Raw genomic sequence first — 21,396 nt, 5'->3', positions numbered from 1 at the left:
AGAACAAGTTTAACAGGTCCTTACCTCAAGGGATTTTAAGGAAGGGCATCACAATGAGAAAGTTGAGTCAATTATTTATTACAACTAACATTTTACAGGCAAGGTACAAAATTTAAAAATAACAACAGAGTTCTTGTCTAGGAAACCAGAAATGGAAGTTCCTTGAGAACCATGTTGGCAATTCCAAGTCTACTGTTTTGTAAATGACACGTGTAATTATTAAACTTATGCACATGTCCTCTGATTGGTAAGCAACAACATCAACAAAGTTCTGTTCTCCTGGCCACTTATAGTACCTGAAAGGTGACAGATATTTTCTGGTAAAGCTTTCATTCGTGTTTCACTCTATACTTGCTGACATCAAGGAAAAAGCAATTTGAACTCTTTCTCAGGAATCCATCTATGTGCTGACATTCCACTGAAGAATATCCACTCCTAGATAAAACTCTGAAAATGTCAGCCGTATTCTGGGGAACAGCAGAAGGGATGAGAGTTCTGTTTTTTCTCTTGCGCTCTCTAACTTTCTCAGCTTAACTCACAGTTTCCGTTATGCAATGCTGGCTCATTTGTTTATCTTAAGAATGGAGGTCGCTGAGGGTCAAGCCCTTGAAAATTATATATTTATTTTTTAAACCTGAAGAATTTCTTTTCTTTTACCATGGGAAAGGCAGAGAAGATTTGCAGCTTCTCCACTTCTCTCCCCCCCCCCAATTTTTAAAAAGCTTACAGATGTCTGAAAATCTGAGGTCCAGAATAACTTCTCTTAGAAATTTAGAACAGGCCTTCAAAAGACCAGGCTCAAACTGCGGGTGTAGCTAGTCAGAATGTTCCACACAACTGGTTATTTCAGCCAAGCTAATGGCATTTTTGATATTATCAGAAGTTGCTTCTCCCATACCACTCTTGGTAATATTTGAAGGATGTGAGCCATGTAAGTAGGGCTGGAAAAAATGTTTACCTTCTGCATCCCATGGGGTGACTTTGGCATGGGAAATAGCCATATTCTTGTCCCACTTCCCATGTTTCTGTTACTTCAAATACTCTTGAGAGCAGTCATCCCTAGGCTGTCTCCCTTTGGAACAACTGCTAATATATAAATGGGCTCTAAGGTCCAAGTTACACAATCTTTTGAGGTTTTCAAGGATAAAATTTTCAGTGTTTCATATTACCAAGGTGTCACTTGACAAATGTAGTTATCTCGGCCAGGTGGTGATGTTTAAAATCCTTAGATTTTAGGTATAAAGAACCTTCTTGCTTAACCTAAGGGTGCTGACCACAGATGTCACAGGAGGCAAGTGAGGGGAAACCTCCACTGCGACCTCCTGCTTACTCCTCCAGAATGGCTGAGAGATGGCTTTGGCTGGTTCCTAGAGCCTGATGCATCAAACTGATTGCCTGGTGCAAATGTATGGAAGAAGCTGGTATTTCGGTTTTCATCATTGAAATTACATGATATCAGTGTACAAACCCGCATTTTGACAACAGATGTGGAAAAGGAAAAGTACATGTTCCCAGGGGTATTGATGGGCTGTAAGCTCCACCGTAGGATTGAGTGATCAGTTGAACAATAATGTTAATAGCAAGAGACAGCAGAGAAGGGACAGGAAAAATTAGACACTGGTTTTGGATGCGATGAATTTGAGGTGTTGGCAAATCATCCAGAATGAAATGTTGGAGAGGCAAGTGGAGATGTGGGATTTGATTGAGGGGGAAATTTTGATGTCACTGGAGTAGAGGTTGCACTGTCAGAGGAGAGAGAATTGGCAAAGGCCAGGCAAAGAGCCTTGAGGGGTTTTGGCAGAAAAGGGGATTAAAAGGAAAGAGGGTCTACCGCTTTCAGAGATGGAGAATAAAACAGAGCTTCGGTATGTATGAAATGTATAATTGTGGACTGCATTGGGCACCATCCAGACACATCCAGGCACTTTCAGTACTGAAACACATGATCAGCAAATGCAAACACATGATCAGCAAACTCAAAGTGTATTTGTGGTTAGACTTTACAAAGTGTGTGATCAAATGGTTTATTAATCCTTCATAATGAGTTTTTAGAACAGTGGGGAGAAGGGTTTTAGGCTAGCCGCCTTAGCGTGCTAGAAAGTAAACCTAGACTTCTATTATTCTCCACTATGCAAGTAGAGGTGGAAATAGTCTTTGCCAAAATTACAGCAATGTAAGTTTCACATAAGAAAGGAATAAAAAAATTGATAGTAGTAGAAAATAAGTTGTAAAAATGAGAAGGATTATTATTAATTGCATTTCCAGCTAGTCTTTGCCCTCATGTTAAGGAAGAATTTCTAACTCTTGAAATACTATAAAATGGGTTAAAAGGGCAGGTTTTAAAAATGTGTGTGCTTAAATAAAGTTTTATAACCTTTGCAGAAAACATGTGAAGTCTTCCTTTGTCAGATCTCCAAAGGGTCATTTTGTATTAAGGAGCTACCAGTATCTTCACAATTCTAACTTAATGGGTGAAGGGGACTGGTTAGCAGGGAATCCATAGTGGAGGAGGCAGTCTTTATAGGTGGTTCTGTAGAACCCCTCATGACTGTTGCTCTATGGTGCTGGTTCTTGGAGCAAGCACATCAACTATTAATAACATACCCACGTATTTAAACAGATGTATACCTATATCTGGTAGCTATGAATGGAACAGGGTTCTCAAAAGCATGTGTGCAGTTGATGAGAGCCCTGCTGAATAAGACCAAATGCCTTTCTAGCCATCTGTGTGTCATCCACAAACAACCTATTTGGGGCAGAAAACAGCAATGTAATGTTTGTGTACCATGCTGTCTTACAGCCACTGCAGGCACTGTCACCTTCCAACATTTTGACTTCACCCCCAAAGGCACACTTCTTCATTGTTTCCTGATACAGACGGATGCCAGCATATGCTGTCCTTTAAGCTATTCTTGCATTTGGATTGAGGGGATGGGTATCTACCTTTTTCTCTCAAATAAGGGAGTTTTTATTTAAAAAAAAAACATGTAAGCTAGTCGCACAGCAGTTTGGAGTTTCCTAAAATGGTATTTTCCTCCAAAAACACCCATGGAAGGGTCTGTACCAGATACAGTTATTGTAAAGTTTAAGCCTGTTTTAAACATTGCAATTACACAGTTTATTTAAATCAGAGTCTGAGGTCTCTTGAAATGCTTGGGTTTTAAAAAAAATAAACCCCAGTCTTCAGATTTCACATAATGCACCCAGACATTAGCTCCATCCAGGTCTGGAATGCTGGACCATTTCGAATGCCTTGCTGACTGCTGGGTAGCCCTGGTTGAAAAACAAAACAAAGGTTTCGGATTCTCTTCTTGTATACGTAAGCTAGTTAGGACCAATTCATTTGAAACAGAAATAATTATTATTGTTTAAGTGAAGCATGAATTGAATTCTCTCTCTGTGTGTGTGTGTGTGTGTGTGTGTGAGAGAGAGAGAGAGAGAGAGAGAGAGAGAGAGCATGAGCATGTATGTGTATAATGTTAAAAGAATGCATAAACCTTTTATCCCACATGTTCTGGAAAATGTGACAAGAAAAAGTTTGAGGAGCAATTGAGATAACTGTGGGTTACATTTAATATATTGCCACTGTATTTTGGAGTCAGAGGATCTCCTACTCAGTCTCTCAATCACTGTGCTGTCGGAAGGCTCCTTAACAGGGAAACACATAGTGTATTATATATATTATATTATATATATTATATTATACATTATATATATGTATTATATATACATACATACATATATATATATATATATATATATATATATATATATATATATGCAGGTTTTGGTGTTCTCGGGTGTCTTCCCGTGTAAAAGTTGGGGTGTCTAGGCGACGTTTCGACGAGGTCTCACTCGTCATCTTCAGGCTGGTGCTTTCGGCTTCTTGTTACTGGAACAGAGCAGGATCTCAGTGTTTGAGTTCCTATAAATACTGTTGAGGGGGTGTGGTGTATAGCCTCCAATGTTCTGGGCAGAGAGGAAGTTCCCAGGCTAGTGTGCCTTTTCTTCTTTTGTTCCTTAATTACTTGAGGGATATCTTGAGTGATTTCTTGAGTGATATCCTGAGTACCACTTAGGTGGGTCATTAGGTGTGGATTAGTTGCTAAAGTCTTTGTGTCTTGACCTCTTGAACTTTCTGAAGAGTTTTTCTGAGAAGATGGCTGTACTGCACTTAGTTGTGCTCTGGCTTGGCTTCGTGTATAGGGGCGAGCTGTGGTTTTGTGGCCTGTGTCAGCCAGATCTGTGTAGGGATTGCAGGGGGGTGCAGCATCCGGAGGTGCCACCATGGTTTGGCTACTGGATGGTGTCTGTAATTTATCTGTGGAGAGGGTCTGGGTTTGGGTCTGGTGTGGTTGATTGGTGATAGCGTTCTGTGTGCCTCTGGATCTGGTGTCAGTTTTTGTGGGGAGGGCTAATTTCCAGATGTCTGGCAAGCGGGATGTGTCGTCACGCTTGTTCATGTTGTGAGGGTGTTTCTCTATCTCGATGGCTTCCATGATTATTCTCTTGTGGTGATGTTCCATGTTAAAGAGCAATTTGGAATCTGCAAAATTAATTTCGTGTCCTGTTTCTTTCATGTGTTGGAAAAGAGAGGAAGTTTTTTCTTCTTTTTTGACGGCATTCTTGTGTTCTGCGATACGTGCATTTATTCGTCTGTTTGTTTGTCCAATGTACGTGGCTGGGCAGACTTTGCAGGGTATTTCATAGACCCCTTGGTTTTCCAACTGGATTTTATCCTTGGGGTTTCTGAGGATATTGGCTATTTTTTGGTTGGTGCAGAAGGCTGTTTTGATATTGTGTTTATGGAGGATTTTGCTAATTTTATCTGTAGTGCCCTTGATATAAGGAAGGAGGGCCATGCCATTGTTTTCTTCTGTGTCTTGGTTTTTGGGGGGTGTTTCTTTTTGGATTAGCTTCGTAACCCTGTTTTGCTGGTATCCATTGGCAATTAACACATTTGAGAGGTTCTGTAACTCAGTTGTCAAGTGGTCTTTGTCAGCCAGGCGTTTGGTTCTGGAGATGAGAGTCTTGGCTACGGAGTTTATTTGTGCAGGGTGGTGGTGTGATTGTGCATGTAAGTAGCGGTTGGTGTGTGTTTTTTTCCGGTAGATAGTGTGTCCTAGGGAGCCATCAGGTTTTTTGTAGATTAGGACGTCAAGGAAGGGAAGTTGGTTGTTGGCTTCTATTTCCATAGTGAATTGTATTTTGGGGTGTAGGCTGTTGAGATGTGTGAGGAAGCTATCCAGTTTTTCCTTCCCGTGTGGCCAAATTACAAAGGTGTCGTCAACATATCTGAGCCAAAGTTTGGGTTTGTGTTCTGACTTGTCTAAAGCATTGGTTTCAAAGTGTTCCATGTACAGGTTTGCGATGACCGGTGAGAGGGGTGATCCCATAGGTGCTCCTTCTATCTGTTTGTATCTTTGTCCATTGTGGATGAAGTACGTGTTGGTTAGGCAGTGGTTGGTCAGGTCCAAGATGTATTCGGGGGGATTGTATTTGTTTTGAATGGCTGTCAAGGCTTCATTAATGGGCACTTGTGTGAAGAGAGATACAACATCGAAGCTCACAAGTAGGTCATTAGGATGTAGGTTTTGCTTCTTTATTGTTTCTATGAACTGGAAGGAGTTTGGAACGTGTGAAGAGATGGATTCTGCATAGGGCTGAAGTTGCTTGGCGAGAAATTTAGCGAGATTTTGTAGAGGTGAGCCTATGGAGCTGACTATTGGTCTGAGTGGTGTTCCTTCTTTGTGTATCTTGGGGAGGCCGTAGAGTTTGGGGCATCTGGATGATTTTTCTCTGGGGATGATTCTTAGCTGGATTTCTTCACTGATAGGAGAGGCTTTTATTTTGGATTTGGTGGTTTTTTCCAGATAGGTGGTGGGATCTGTTTTTATAGGTTGGTAGGTAGGATCTTGGAGTAGTCTGCAAAGTCTGCCCAGCCACGTACATTGGACAAACAAACAGACGAATAAATGCACGTATCGCAGAACACAAGAATGCCGTCAAAAAAGAAGAAAAAACTTCCTCTCTTTTCCAACACATGAAAGAAACAGGACACGAAATTAATTTTGCAGATTCCAAATTGCTCTTTAACATGGAACATCACCACAAGAGAATAATCATGGAAGCCATCGAGATAGAGAAACACCCTCACAACATGAACAAGCGTGACGACACATCCCGCTTGCCAGACATCTGGAAATTAGCCCTCCCCACAAAAACTGACACCAGATCCAGAGGCACACAGAACGCTATCACCAATCAACCACACCAGACCCAAACCCAGACCCTCTCCACAGATAAATTACAGACACCATCCAGTAGCCAAACCATGGTGGCACCTCCGGATGCTGCACCCCCCTGCAATCCCTACACAGATCTGGCTGACACAGGCCACAAAACCACAGCTCGCCCCTATACACGAAGCCAAGCCAGAGCACAACTAAGTGCAGTACAGCCATCTTCTCAGAAAAACTCTTCAGAAAGTTCAAGAGGTCAAGACACAAAGACTTTAGCAACTAATCCACACCTAATGACCCACCTAAGTGGTACTCAGGATATCACTCAAGAAATCACTCAAGATATCCCTCAAGTAATTAAGGAACAAAAGAAGAAAAGGCACACTAGCCTGGGAACTTCCTCTCTGCCCAGAACATTGGAGGCTATACACCACACCCCCTCAACAGTATTTATAGGAACTCAAACACTGAGATCCTGCTCTGTTCCAGTAACAAGAAGCCGAAAGCACCAGCCTGAAGATGACGAGTGAGACCTCGTCGAAACGTCGCCTAGACACCCCAACTTTTACACGGGAAGACACCCGAGAACACCAAAACCTGCATTCCTGTACCCGTGAAAATCTACGAAAGCATATATATATATATATATATATACACACAGTGGTGCCCCGCAAGACGAACGCCTCGCAAGACGGAAAACCCGCTAGACGAAAGGGTTTTCCATTTTGGAGGCGCTTCGCAAAACGAATTTCCCTATGGGGTTGCTTCGCAAGATGAAAATGTCTTGCGAGTTCCTGCAGGTTTTCCCCCTCCCCCCTTTTCCTAAGCCGCTAAGCCGCTTATCAGCTGATCGCTAAAAGCCGCTAAACCGCTAATAGCGCTAATCCGCTAAGCTGTCAATGGGCTTGCTTCGCAAGACGAAAAAACCGCTATACGAAGAGCCTCACGGAACAGATTAATGCGAGGCACCACTGTATTCTCTTCTCCTCCTTTGCTCCACTTTTTGCATTAAGAAATACTAATAGAATTATATAATTGTATAGTCAAATGGTTACAACATGAGGCTGGTGCTCAGTTGAGATAGGCTCATTGTCACCTCGCTTTCTGGCCCACAGCCACCCTGTGACAATAGATGCTTGACTCCAGTAGAACCCACTTCTCATGTGGATCTTCACTATTGCACTGTGAGTCTCTAATCCTGATTCTCTGTGTTCCCATTTACTTCTGTGAGGGGCATGGAGACTTGGATGGAAGATAAGGCTATCAGTTTCTACTTGCCGTGATGGCTATGCTCTGCTTCCACACCCGGAAGACAGTTATGCTTCTGAATTCCAGTTGCTGGAAACCACAGAGAAGAGTGCTCTCGTGCTCAGGTTCTGCTTGCAGGTTTCCCGCAGACATCTGGTTGGCTACTGTGAGAACAGGTCTAGATGGACCATGAGCCTGATCCATCAGGCCCTTCTGATGTTCTCCTGAGACTCTCAGTTGGATAAGCCATAGTGCAGAGGAGTTAGCACTTGGCTGTGTTAATGCTGGCCTTGATAGCCTTCCTGTTGTGGCTGTAACGTGTGCTCTGACCTTAGTATATACTCACTTATTTGGGCAGGGGTGAGGGGTACCAAATCTGTAACCACAGTAATAGGGAGATGAGCTATTATGCTAATATAAAAAAATGCAAAATTGAGCATCACAGACATGTTTTGAGTTTTGAAAGATTAAATCACTGCTTCGAGCGGCTGCAATTTTGCAGCTCCGGCTTACTTTGAGCAATTCAATCTCTACTTCACGTCACAAGATGCCGGTTTTTCTATCGACGCTATTAAATGCACATATGAAAACTCTTGCATTCTGGCACAATCTGGTTAGCTAAAAAGCAGTTTATTCAAGCCTCCTTCTCCTTCCTGTTCAAATATATACATATGGAAAAGTGAGCCAGAAAAGGTTGACCACATTCTAGAGAGGCCTGATTCTCCCTTCTGTCAACAAAGAAGAGCAAGCTATGCAATTCAACTGTTAACTTTTGTTGCTAGGCCTTACTGCTGACTATTAGAAATCAGTTATGCACACCTGTTCTTCACACTGGAGAGGTCTATTTTTCATAGTCATTAAGCTGCTGTTTATCGATGAATATTCACAGTTTGCTTCGCAGAAACTGAAAGGAAAGTTTGCACACATCTCTTGCCCATTTCTGGAAGGGACAATTATTTCCTTTTGCCTTCAGAACCCTTGGGGGAGATGTATCAGTAAGTGTCTAACAATGCTTTGTAAGTGCTTAATTGTACCTTTTGGGAAAGAGTGCCTTGCAATTGCTTCTTCCCACTGATTAACTTGGACCATTTGTCCAATTTGGTCTGTCCTGCTTCAAAACTGAAGGCTTTTGTGACTTGCCTGCCTTAGGAGTTGTATATACTGTATGTGTGTGAGAGAAAAAGAGTAAGAAAGAAGTCTGGAAAATCTTGAATTTGTTTCAAGCTTCAGTTATAAATGTATGTTGTGTCCTATAGCTTAGGGGGAAGAGGCTGTACATATTTTGCACATTAATCAGAGAACGCCAGCCAGTAGAAGTATAATTGATCACAGCCCAATGAGGCGAGCATCCCTTAGTTTGAAGAATGTTCCATATTTCATAGATTTGAGGGGGTGGGGAGAGAGAAACTAAATCAGACCTTGCAGAACTGGGCCAAGCAATGCAGCAGCTGATTAAAAGTTGTTTTCGTTGTTGAATTCAGCCTAAAGAAATCTGGTTTTCAAACAAACACTAGCCTCAAATCCGTCATCTGCCTCCCTCCCCCAAAGAATAAAACAAAGCATGGTCTGGTCTGGTCAAATCTAACTAAAGCATCCATGACAGATGGCCATCCAACCTCTGCTTAAAAACCTCCAAGGAAGGAGAGTCTACCATTCTCAAACAGCTCTTACTGCCAGAAAGTTCTTCCTGGTTTTTAGATGGACTTAACGGAGAATCCATAAATACCCACTGAATAGACCGACTTCTGTTTGTTTGGTTTCTTGTTTCCAGTGCTATTTTATTTTTGTAAAAATAAAAATGGGATGCTGGTACTCATATCTTGATAAAAGTTCTGTGGGTGCCACCACAACATGTTTGCCATGTGCAACAAAAAAGAGGTGATAGGACTCCATGCCAGTGAGTACCATCACAAATACAAAACCCCCCACTGCCTGCTTCTAAACACTCACTGAAGACTGTTGAATCTCCCAGGTCCCATGTTGGAAGGGGGGCTATTGAAGACAGTTAGCTTCTGTACTTAAAATATATGTTGACTGCATTGCAGTCATCTGGAATTGGAAGATGGTTCTCATATTGACTATAGTGTTGTTGCATTGGGAAGAATGAGACAGCTGCTTATGAAATACTGCAGATTGCCATCTGTTTTTAAATTTAATATTTACACTATTCAGTGGGAGTTTAAAGTAGGCTTTCCTATAATATATTCCATTCATGCCCTGCTCCTGTAGTTGGGTAATTGTTTCCATATATTCTAGGGTTGCCATACCGGCATTTTAAAAAGTAAAAACCAGGACACCCCAAAAGTTGTTGAGCTTTAGAGAGTAGGGCCAATGTGTTCCTTCTGCATCTCCTGGTGCACGAAAGCTCTCCTCCCCACCACTCATACTAAGTTGTCTTGCAGTCATCTGACACAAGAGTTTCCTTGCTGAGCCAGGTTCCGAAATACTCAGTTTTGTGTTTTGTGTTTAAATGGAAACAGTGCCATTCCCCCAGAGAGCAGTAATTTGTGGGCCTCTCCAGACAAATTCTGATTCTTATAAATGTTCACCCAGCAGCTGGCTAAGAGGAGAGGTGAGATGAGCCATTATCTAACGGTATGAATAATTGAATCTCGAATACATCCCAAACTCTTGTGTCTGCAAGAATGGCTTTGGTGGACGTAAAAAGGAGTTTCCTGTATTTGCTGTAGATAGAAGAGCTTATTTGAATAGTAGCTGGTCAATATTGTCTTAACCCATTTCTCTCACACTTCGTAAGCTTACTAGAATAAAGGTTGAAGTAGTAAAATGTTTTGACACTTAGAACAAAATCACCCTTGTGATTATTTCAGCTCCTTGTATTCAGTAAAAACTAAAATCTGGAAGTGGATACAGGGAAATGGGTGTGTGAAATATCTGCATCCAATTTGTATTCAGGACTGATATTGAGTAAAGTAAGTTTTAATAATAATAATAATAATAATAATAATAATAATAATAATAATAATTCTCAGAGGAAGAAGGAAGACACAAATCTGCCTAAAACTTACATTTGATATGTATAGATTTGATTGCATTTGATATGCATAGATGCAAATTTACAAATAGTAATTATCTCTAGGACTCAACACATTACACCATAGTGGGGAAGACAGCAGGTGAAGTCTGCAGGCCAGACACTGCTAACTATGGATGGGCAACTTCAAGGTTCCCGCTCCCCCTTTGCGTTATTCCTTATCTTTAAATCATACTTTGCCTCTAAAATAGAGAACTGTCCTTTGACAGCCCTTCCACGTAGAGGACTGTAAAGTAGGACACAAGACCAACCTAGCTCCCCCTCCCCTGAAAACAGGGATAAAAATCAGTGGCAAATCCTTAGACGAGACTCACAATATGATTGATAGTTAATACATGAAAATTGGTGGGGGGAAAAAGAGAGGACAAATTTAAAAGCTTTCTCTACCTCAATCATTTATAAATGAGATTCCATATAAGCATAGCCCTCTTTGGAATGACCTTTATTTAAGTAGGCATAGATTAGCTCTCTGTGTCTATTCTTGTATTCGAGTCATGATACGATTACAGTATTATCTAAAAGTAATGCACTGGTTATCAACTTTGTATTGTGTGTTTTTTCTATGAACTGAAGATAGATATACCTGATATGCACAAACAGCAGTTTTCTGTAGTTATTCTTCCTAATGTGAGCCCCATTACATAAGTTTGCCTCTGTAGGGTGGCATCACGTGGGAGGAAGCACCCCAGTGACTGGAAATATTGAAGCTCCATGAAGCAGACACAAACTGCTCATCTAACCCTCTCCTCCCTTTAAGCAAAGAAAGGGCTGCCATTTACTCATGGCACTATGGTACCTTATTGTTACTTGCTAGTGGAAACAAGGAAACTGAAAGAGCTGTGTTTAGCCATTTGCTTGAACTTGCAATGTTTAAAAGTGGGGACAGGATCAGGAACATGCTTACAAGCCCTGCATCTCAGTGGGCATCAGCCCCAACCTTCCTGTCTTAAATGGGGGAGGAGTGCAGGGTGCTTCTACTCAGGTTCACTTGAACACAAGTAAAACCCTGGATACAAGTTGCAAATAATATTCATAAGGGAGAAGCAAACTACAGTATCTAGCTCAGCATAACATCTGACTTGGAGATCATGGTTTGTTAGCATTAAAACAGCAAATGCAATTCAGTGTAAACAAGTGTAAAGTGATGCAAATTTTGCGTAAAAAATCCTAACATATGCTCTTACAGTGGTACCTCGGGTTAGGAACTTAATTCGTTCTGGAGGTCCGTTCTTAACCTGAAACTGTTCTTAACCTGAAGCACCACTTTAGCTAATGGGGCCTCCTGCTGCCGCTGCGCTGCCGGAGCACGATTTCTGTTCTCATCCTGAAGCAAAGTTCTTAACCCGAGGTACTATTTCTGGGTTAGCGGAGTCTGTAACCTGAAGTGTCTGTAACCCAAGGTACCACTGTATAGGGTTTGAACTGCTGGCAGTGATGATGACCAGGAAACATATCTCAGATGAAGTCATGATAGATACCTCAGTGAAAATGACAACCCAGTGTGTGGCAGCTCTGAGAAAGGCAAAATCCATGTCAGAAATCTTTAGGAAAGGGATTGAAAATAAAATTGCTGGTATCATAATGTCATTACACAAATCTGTGGTTGAGAACATTGTGTACAGTTCTGGTTACCACAGCTTGAAAGGGATGCTGTATAGCTCTGAAAAGTTCAGCAAAGTGCAACCAAAATTTTAAACAAGTTGTAGCAAATCACCCTGTGAGGAAAAAGGACAATGGTTGGGATAAGTAAGTTTAGCAGATGACATGACAGAGGTGTGTAAAATTAATTATGGTGCAGAAAGAAAATAGCTTGAATGATAATGATGATTGTGGCAATATCTTATATATCTCATATAATTTTGATTTTCTCTTTTCAGGAGCAAGAAGACCCTAATAAGCTTGCTACAAGTTGGCCGGACTATTACATTGACCGCATCAACTCCATGGCTGCAGTAAGTACCTTGCGGCATACTGTCAAAAAGTTGCTTTCTCTGAGAATATTGTTGCCTTGACCATTCTGACATAGTGGGTTAGAGGCACTGTCATATCAGTTTTCCCCACTCCCAGATTGTGGTAGGGTCTGACTTCTCAGAGATATTCTAGACCCCTTTCCTGAATTTTTCAGCCTTTGTGAACAGTAGAGTATGTCTCTATTTTCTTTAATTAATTTATGTGTTTAATTTACAATAATGGTAACATTCAACTAACTATTAGAGTAGATCCATTACAATATGACTAAGTTAGGTCCATTCGTTTCAGTAGGTCTACTCTGAGTCAATACCACCCTGAACCACCATAAACATTAAACCACTTGTGGAAATCAGGGCTTTTTTCAGCAGGAACTCACTGAAACTCAGTTCTGGCACTTCTCAGGTGGGCACCAGAGAACAAGGGAGGAATTCATAGTGAGTTCTGGCACATCTTTTTCTAGAAAAATAGCATGGTGGAGATAAGAAGGAAAAGTGTGCAGGCAATATTCTACCCAGTAGTTTACTAAGAAGTAAACTTGTTTCCACCTTGCAGTGTTCTTGCCAATGAGTGGCTAGCCAATGGAAAAACAATATTAGGCCTCCTTCTAAAAATATATCTTTGATTGGAATGTAGGCAGCTGCCTTACACAAAGTCAGAGCATTGGTTCATTTAGCTCAGTACTGCCTCCACTGATTGGCAGGGACTCTCCAGCATTTAATGCAGGAGTCTCTTCCAGTCCTACCTGAAGATGCTGGAGACTGAATCTGGGACCTTTTGCATGCAGCACACATACTCTACCACCCAGCTTATAGCCCTTCTGGCTGTTCTGGTATTATTCCCTCCTTGCCCTCTCACTGCAACATGGAGCCATGGTTGAAGTGGGCCCAGTCAACATGTGCCATCCACATGGTAATCCACTGGAATGGATCTTGGCACCAATGGGTGCTTATATGGAAATGGCTGCCCTTTGCTTCCCTCATTTCTTTCCCTCTCTCCCAACATCATGAGCACGTGAACGCTTAGACATTCTGCTTTCTGTCTTCAATCGTCTAAGCTTAGCAACCCAAATAAACCCATTCCCTGCTTTCCTGTGGAACAGAAAAGTTACCTTTACACCCCCATGTTGCTTTTGGAAGCTTGTCAATATCGGCACTCCTATATATATATAGTTTGCAAATGAATGATAGCTTCAGAAGTAGCTCTTTAGAGCCACAGCTATCCTGAGCACATGACGTTTAAAAGAGGGTGTGTGTGTGTCAGAGGTCATCAATACAGCTGTTACACATTTATTTTTCATGGTTTGGAAATGATTTGCTTGCAGCACAAGAGCTTTATAGAGCAGAAAAGAAAATACGTCTTTCAGCACATCTCAGAGATGGACGCTAAATCTACTCAGGTCATTTTCATTTGCTTCTCTCTGCCCCACTATTAATGATAGGGAACGGGGGCGGGGGGAGAGAGAGAGAGAGAGACAGAACAGTGTAATCCTATGTGTGGCTGCTCAGAAGCAAGTCTCATTGAGTTCAGTGAGGTTTACTCTCAGGTGAGGGTGTATAGAATTGCAGTTCAAATTAAGGTGCAGGCAGATTAAAAGGAATGAGGACATAGCAGGTCCAGATGGTGATGTGTTCTGAGATGTAGATGGGGTTGCACTCCCTCTGATGGGGCAGATATGTATCTTGGGGGTACTTCTAGATCCCTCACTGTCATTTGAGGCTGAAGTGGGCTCAGCGATGTGGAGTGTCTTCCATCAGCTTTGACTGATATGCCAACCTCCCCTGTCTGGACAGGGTTGAGACACCTCCTAAAGACCCATCTTTTTAAGCAGGCATTCCCTGACTCGTAAGATCATGGATATTTAACTGCATGTTTTAGAGATGGCTTCTCTGTTTTTACAGATGCATTTCTTTCCATTGTGGGTTTCAAATGTCGTATATGCATCTCCTTTTCCAGTCTTACTGTGTTTTATGTAAATTGCTTAGGGATTTTGCATATTAAGCCGTATATAAATATTATTGGTTATGACCATGGTGCTGCTCCAGCCCACTAGTGCTAGCTGCAGAGGTTGTGTAGGCCACCTCCCTACCACACTCCGTCTTTGATAGGGTCATTTAGGTAATCCCCATCAAAGTGGTGTCAGGTAAGCACCACCCCTAGAAAGCGAAGGTGACAAAGTCACTATGTGAGGGTTTTATTCTTTTTTAGTTAAAGTAAGGTAAAGGAACCCCTGACCATTAGGTCCAATCGTGACTGACTCTGGGGTTGTGGTGCTCATCACACTTTACTGGCCGAGGGAGCCGGCGTACAGCTTCCGGGTCAGGTGGCCAGCATGACTTAGCCGCTTCTGGCGAACCAGAGCAGCGCACGGAAACGCTGTTTACCTTCCCACCAGAATGGTACCTATTTATCTACTTGCACTTTGATGTGCTTTAAAACTTCTAGGTTAGCAGGAGCAGGGACCGAGCAATGGGAGCTCACCCCGTCACGGGGATTTGAACCGCCGACCTTCTGATCAGCAAGTCCTAGGCTCTGTGGTTTAGCCCACAGCACCACCCATGTCCCTTTCTTTTTTAGTTATTTGCATATAAATTGCCATGAAGTCATTTTGTTGTGTGGTCACATGACAGAGCAGTCATGTGACCACACAATGAAATGACTTCATGGTAATGAAGTGAAACAATTGTGGAGGCCAAGACTGTGTAGAATTGAGGAGAACTTTTTGCTGGCAGCAGCTTCTAATTGTCTATAATTATCCCAGAATGCTGGGATTATTTGGCTCTGTTTCGTTTTGGATTCAGGAATCCTTCAATTTCAGCCAAGCTCTAGTTGTATACTCATGGCAGCCTAAATCATAGGGATAATAAAATTCAGTATATGAGTGTTTCAAAATTGGGCACTGGTGGGTCTACCCCCTTCCCCGGCGCTGCAGAAAAAAGAGAGGGTGCTGATAAGCCACTGCAGAAAGGAATACAAGTTTAGCTCCAGATCACATTCTGAGGAACCTGTCATTGAGATTGCATCTTCCCACCTCTACCCTGCCCCCCAAATAAGCATGATTCTCTAGGACAGGAATAGGGAACCTGTGGCCCACAGATCTTGCTGGATTCCAATGCCCATCAGCCCAGACACCATGGCTGTTGGACAAGGATGTTGGAAGCTGGAGGGCCACAGGTCATGTGACATGCTAGAGTTCTTCAGTTTTGTTTTGTTTCTGGCTTTGTGGAAGGGATGCCGGCACAAACATTCTTTCCTTGTTTTCTATCAGTTGCTCTCCCTGAGAAGAGGAGGAGGCTTGCCCCGTTTAACTGAGCGAATTTGACTTTAGCGTGAATCAGTGTATGTATCTCCCTGGAGTTAAATCCAGTTCCCTGTGCCAGCTGCAGAGTGTATAAGAATCACATTGCTTCATCAACTGACCACCCTGAAGATTTGACATGTGTTGGCATGGCATGAATTGCAAACACAAAGTGACACAGAAGGGCTTGTGGAGAAGCGGGGAGTGGGGCAAAGAGGCTCTCCAAGGAAAGTGAGATTTTATCTGATTTGTGCTGAACACTGCATGAAAGACTTCGCTGTTTGTAAGATGTTATTATAAGTGCCTTGGAAGGATGGAGCATGGCTGTTTCTTCAAGCTCGCCTTAGCTTTCATCACAGTATATTCATTCAAAATGGACCCAAAGTGAAAAACAAGATGTGCTAAGCAAATTTACTCAGAAATGAGTTGCATTGAATTCAACAGGGCTTCCATTCCTTTGTGATTTTCTTTTAACCTAATACAGTGGTACCTCGCAAGACGAATGCCTCGTAAGACAAAAAACTCGCAAGACAAAAGAGTTTTTCATTTTTTGAGTTGCTTCGCAAGACGAATTTCCCTATGGGCTTGCTTCGCAAGACAAAAACGTCTTGCAAGTTGATTTCCTTTTGATTTTCAATGCATTCCTATGGGAATCCGTGCTTCGCAAGACGAAAAATTTGCAAGATGAAAAAACTCACAGAACGAATTAATTTCGTCTTGCGAGGTACCACTGTACAGTAACCACTCTTAGGATTGCAGCTTTAGTTAGGGCCAAACCAAATGATGCTTTAGCTCTGTATCTGTGCTCCTAAGCACGTGGTTCTCCTTGTTGTTGTTTTAAAAAGTCAGCTTACCCTAAATGGTCAGGGGGTGATGCTGCCTGGCCCTGTCCCCTTCACAATCCAGCTCTTAGCATTGGTGCTGGGGTGAAAGGCCTGGCCAGCATGGCTTGGCCTGTGGAGTCGAACACTAGCCAAGACTCCAAATTGGCCAATCGCAGGCAGGCTACTGTGCAGGCCCTCCCCAGGGGCGGAGCCAACTGCGCCTGTGGGCAACACTTGGGTCCACGCTTGGGGAATAAATTGAGGTCTGCCCAGGCCTCCTCACTAAATTCATCACCAGATCTCCTTCCCTCAGATATTGACTGTTTGTGCATGCATGACCTTGCTATAGACTTCATTGGCGGCCCTATTCTGAGCCGGGCAGTAATTTTCCCACTTGGCAAATTGGCTCTGGCCTTGTGATTTTTGCCTACCTCATTGCAAGCTAGGTTCCCGATCCAGTTTGGGATCCTAGTTATCCTAGGCGGTTAGGGGATTTTCCCTACTGTGGTCCTAATCTGTGTTGGGGGTCCCATACTGGTGTTTGCAAAGGGGTGAAAGCTCCCAAGTAAAGTGCATGGGAGTCTCCCCCTTATCTAAATTGCTTATTCTGGAGGCACAAACTGAATCAGGACCTTGGGTGGTGGGGTAGAAGGATATTAAAATTCCCACACTGGAATTCTGATCCATATCAGCCACAGTGTCCATTTGGTTAAAAGCAAGAACTTTGCACTTAAAGACACAGACTTCTTTGGTCCTTAGGCAGAAGCTCATTTTTACCCAGCTTTGTTGCTGGAGAAGACTTTGCTTTCTTGGTGAGCTTCCCAGCAGCATCTCCAGTTTAGTTTGGCAAAAAGCTGTCGTGGATGAATCCTGAGTTGCTCAGTAGCCTCAGATTTCTCTGAACTTTCGTCCAGTGCTGGATTTGTCACTGTTTCTTTGCCTCGTCCAAACAGATGCAGACCTTGTATGCATTTGATGAAGAAGAAACGGAAATGAGGAATAAAATAGTTGAAGACTTGAAGACAGCTCTGAGGACTCAGCCCATGAGGTAATTATCCATCCTCTCTCCCCACACCACACACTTCTTGGGCCATGAGCTGAGATCAGCTAACATGGAGAAGTATAGTGTTTTGACTGTTCTCTTAATTTGGTTCTCTAAAATCACAGAGGGAGTGTAGTTGTCATGACTGTGGAGAAAAGTTCTTTTCTCTCTGAGGTTAACCAGTATGGAACTGTTGAAGGGATGGGGGAAGCTCAGGGAATCTGCAGGGCTGCATTCAATCCTGCCAACTTTCCTCTGGATCTAAAATATGGCAGTGATTCTTAAACCACATGTCATCATCATAAACTTCTTCCTTTTTGAACCTGCTAGATCTTCCATGTCAACCTTCCCTCTGAACCATCGGATGTGCAGTTTGTGGCCCAAGGTCCACATGTGGGTGTGTCCACCGGTCTAGTTTCAAGGGGGTAGCAAGGAGGGACAAAATGAGGCGAAAGGTAGGGAAGAGAGAGAGAACATGAAAAAAGATGTGCCCCATGTACATTTGGTTCTGGCTGTGCCCATTTCTGGATCCAGCTGCACCCCTCCCAGCACCTGACAGATTGCCCCCAGGACAATATGATGCACAGCAGAAGAAGTGTTTCCTGCCTCACTCAACCATATTAACTTTATCCACCTGGGTCCTACACTATACTGCAACTCTTTCCTCACCTGTCCATTTGTGCATGGAATTTTCTGAAAATCTTGAGGTTGAGCTTATCACGCGGAAGGATTTTCCAGTTCCCGTCTTACTCCTTGATCTCGGCAGAAAGGAGTTCCACTAAAAAAGGAGTTCCACTAAAAAATGCAAGCAATTATTGCATATTATATACATTATTCCAGTATAATATTATACACATGTTTCCATGTTTCCGGAAGACACCAGCACAGGAACAGATACATAAACAATGCACATGACTGTGTCAAAATACTTCGGTGTTTATACTCACAAAACGATGATAGACCTAATGAAATGAATTAACTCATGCTACTTGTGGCTAGTAACTTCAGTGGGTCTGAGCATGACAAACATTGGATGCAGCCTTTTATATACATTTTTTGGTGTATAATTTTGCATCTTATTAACTGGGATTGTTTTTTTAACCCAACAAATGCACGAGGGGCTTGGGTATAAATCAGCACTTGATGCAAGAGGCATTCTGATGTGAGCAAAACTTGATAATGTGGCAACTACCAAATTCCTTATATATGAAAATGGTTTATTCCTCCATTCTACTCCTTCGGATAACCTGCTATACCTCTTCTCCCCTTACTTCATACATATTCCTTTTCTTCGTATTGCTTAATCTCCAATTCAAGGCACCTGGGCCAACGGACTAAGTTTCTCCCTGTCAATATTCTAGTAGTTTGCAAATCACACTTTGTGAAACTCTGTGCCTAGAATTACCAGCAAAACATTATATTCTTTTGTATGTATATTTGCAATTCATATTGCATTCTTGGCAGTTATTCTAAATGGTGAACATGCTCCCTTTTTTGGCGATTAACAGGTGGGCTCCCTGTCTTCCCTGATCAAGTGCAGACTTAATTCATATTTGATAGGATTGTAAAGTGATAAAGGAACAGGCTAATCCAGAAGTTTACTAAATTAATGGGCGTAAAATATAATACAATCTGTTTGCAATCTTGTTAGGCTGCAGTAACTAATGAAGTGCTGTTAAAATCAGCTTAGCAACAACCTGGAAGCTATCCCAATTGTCTGGTATAATAAAGGAAAAAATGGTAATTAGGGGTATAACTATGTTTGCTGAGATGGAAGGAGCATAATATTATTTATGTAAGGAAAACAGTTGTAAAAAAAAGTGGACAGGCAGAATCTACATCACAGGATAACAACAACAAAAACAACAACAACAATTTACTTATACCCTGCCCATCTGACTGGGTTTCCCTAGCCACTCTGGGCAGCTCCCAACAGAAAATTAAAAGCACAATAAAACGTCAAACATTAAAAACTTCCCTAAACAGGGCTGCCTTCAAATATCTTTTAAAAGTAAGATAGTTGTTTATTTCCTTGACATCTGATGGGAGGGCATTCCACAGGGCGGGTGCCACTACCGAGAAGGCCCTCTGCCTGGTTCCCTGTAACATCACTTCTCGCAAGGAGGGAGCATAGAAAGAAGCCATTGGTCTATCTAGCTCAGTATTCTCTCCCCTGATTGGCTGCAGCTCTCCAAGGTTCCAAACAGGAGACAATTCCAGCCCTGCCTGAAGATGGTGGAGATTGATTTTGGGACCTTCTGTATATAAAGCGATGCTACAGCACTACCCTTGTTGCTTGTTATTATTTAATATTAATAAGATTTTTCATTTGTAACTAATGGCGCCTAATGGCCATTAGTCAGCTGCTGCTTTTCGAATGATGCTCAAAAGAGAAGAAAAATGTTCCCACTTGGTTGTTATAGTAAGCATGGGGTCATATCACCTCCACAGCCTCCATTCACCATGCTATTCTATCACTCCCGGAAAGTCTATTTTTTTTTTAGAGACAGGCTTTTCTTTGTGAAATCTGTGGGAGTGGGGTATGGGAATTCTCCACTGAAGGACAGCTCCCCCCCCCCAAGCATTACATTGGCTGGCTACTCCCGACAGCAGGCATTTATTTCCTCTGTTTATAACAGCCCTAATGAGTGTCAGCACCAGCACCCACAAACTGTCACATAAAGTCTTTGCTCTTAAATCGCTGGCTACAACCCGAAGTACTTCTCCCCCCGCTTCTCCTTCGTAGCTATAGCCAAGCTAAATTTTGAGTTAAGTCCCCACGTCTCAACTAATTTCCAGTGACTCAATGTGTAAGTTGCCAAGTGGGCTGTGTGCCAGTGACTGATGAGTGAGCCAGTTCCCTCTTTAATGGGAAGGCTGCAATGGAGGGACCCGTGGCTGCATCAGATCCCATTCGTGAGCCGCTTTGTGCAGAGGCCATCAAAATACTAGGCTTGGAATTGAAGAAGAAAGCTTGCTGTTTGGGGTCCCTTCAGCACTTCCTCGATAGTAGCACTGTATACTTAGAAGCTGCAAAGTGACCCAGCTGATGGAATCTGGGGTACCAACAGCAGTGTCTAGATCAGGGTGGGGGGAGACTTGGGATCTTCCAGACATTGTCATCAGCCCCAGACAGCAATGGCTATTGGTCAGGAGTGATGGAAGCTGAGGCATCTGAAAGATCACAGGTTTCCTATCCCTGATCCTGATACTCATTTTCTAATCATGCCTGTTTCATTGGTGCCTAAGCTTTGCACATCATGTTCATCTCTAAATCCTTGCAATAAATTGTCAACTTTGGGTAGAGTTTATATGATTAGAATTTGGATTGTGCAGCTTCTGCCAAAGAAAGCCAACCTTTGTACTGAGGAAATCTGAATTGTGTGCTTGGAATAATTGCAGCAAATCAAGCACATCTGCAGAATCTATTTTGCTTCCAAGATCTTTTGGGATTGTGGGAGCAAAAGTTAAGATGACTGGAAAGAGCATGGGATGTGTGCATCAGTGGACGGGTTGAGGTTCAAAGCCCTGGAGAAATTGTGGGGGGTGATGGGAACCCTGTGGAGTTTAGTATTTCATACAGGATGCTAAAACCCTTAAGCAGTTGCTCTTCTCTGCATTTTGAGTTTTCACCCAATGTTCCCAAACTGTTCTCTACATCCAGCTGATTCTTGATTTTGTTTTGAGTGGCTTCATAAAGGGCTGTTTTCTGGAGGGAA

General features: G+C 42.5%; 1 protein-coding gene across 7 annotated transcripts in view; it reads left to right on the top strand.

Annotated features, from left to right (window-relative positions):
• Positions 1 to 21,396, top strand: part of DAAM2 (dishevelled associated activator of morphogenesis 2) — a 219,026-nt gene that overhangs the window by 129,256 nt on the left and 68,374 nt on the right. For all 7 annotated transcript variants that reach the window (XM_081903777.1, XM_081903778.1, XM_081903772.1 and 4 more), the window contains 2 exons: positions 12,423 to 12,497; positions 17,589 to 17,683. In XM_081903777.1, the coding sequence (XP_081759903.1) occupies positions 12,423 to 12,497; positions 17,589 to 17,683 (170 nt within the window). The remainder of the gene's footprint in view (positions 1 to 12,422; positions 12,498 to 17,588; positions 17,684 to 21,396) is intronic.

Source organism: Podarcis melisellensis (assembly GCF_964234715.1).
Source record: "Podarcis melisellensis genome assembly, chromosome: 3".
Lineage (NCBI taxonomy): Eukaryota > Metazoa > Chordata > Lepidosauria > Squamata > Lacertidae > Podarcis > Podarcis melisellensis.
Note: the sequence above shows the minus strand (reverse complement) of the source record. Positions and strands in the feature narration are given on the sequence as shown.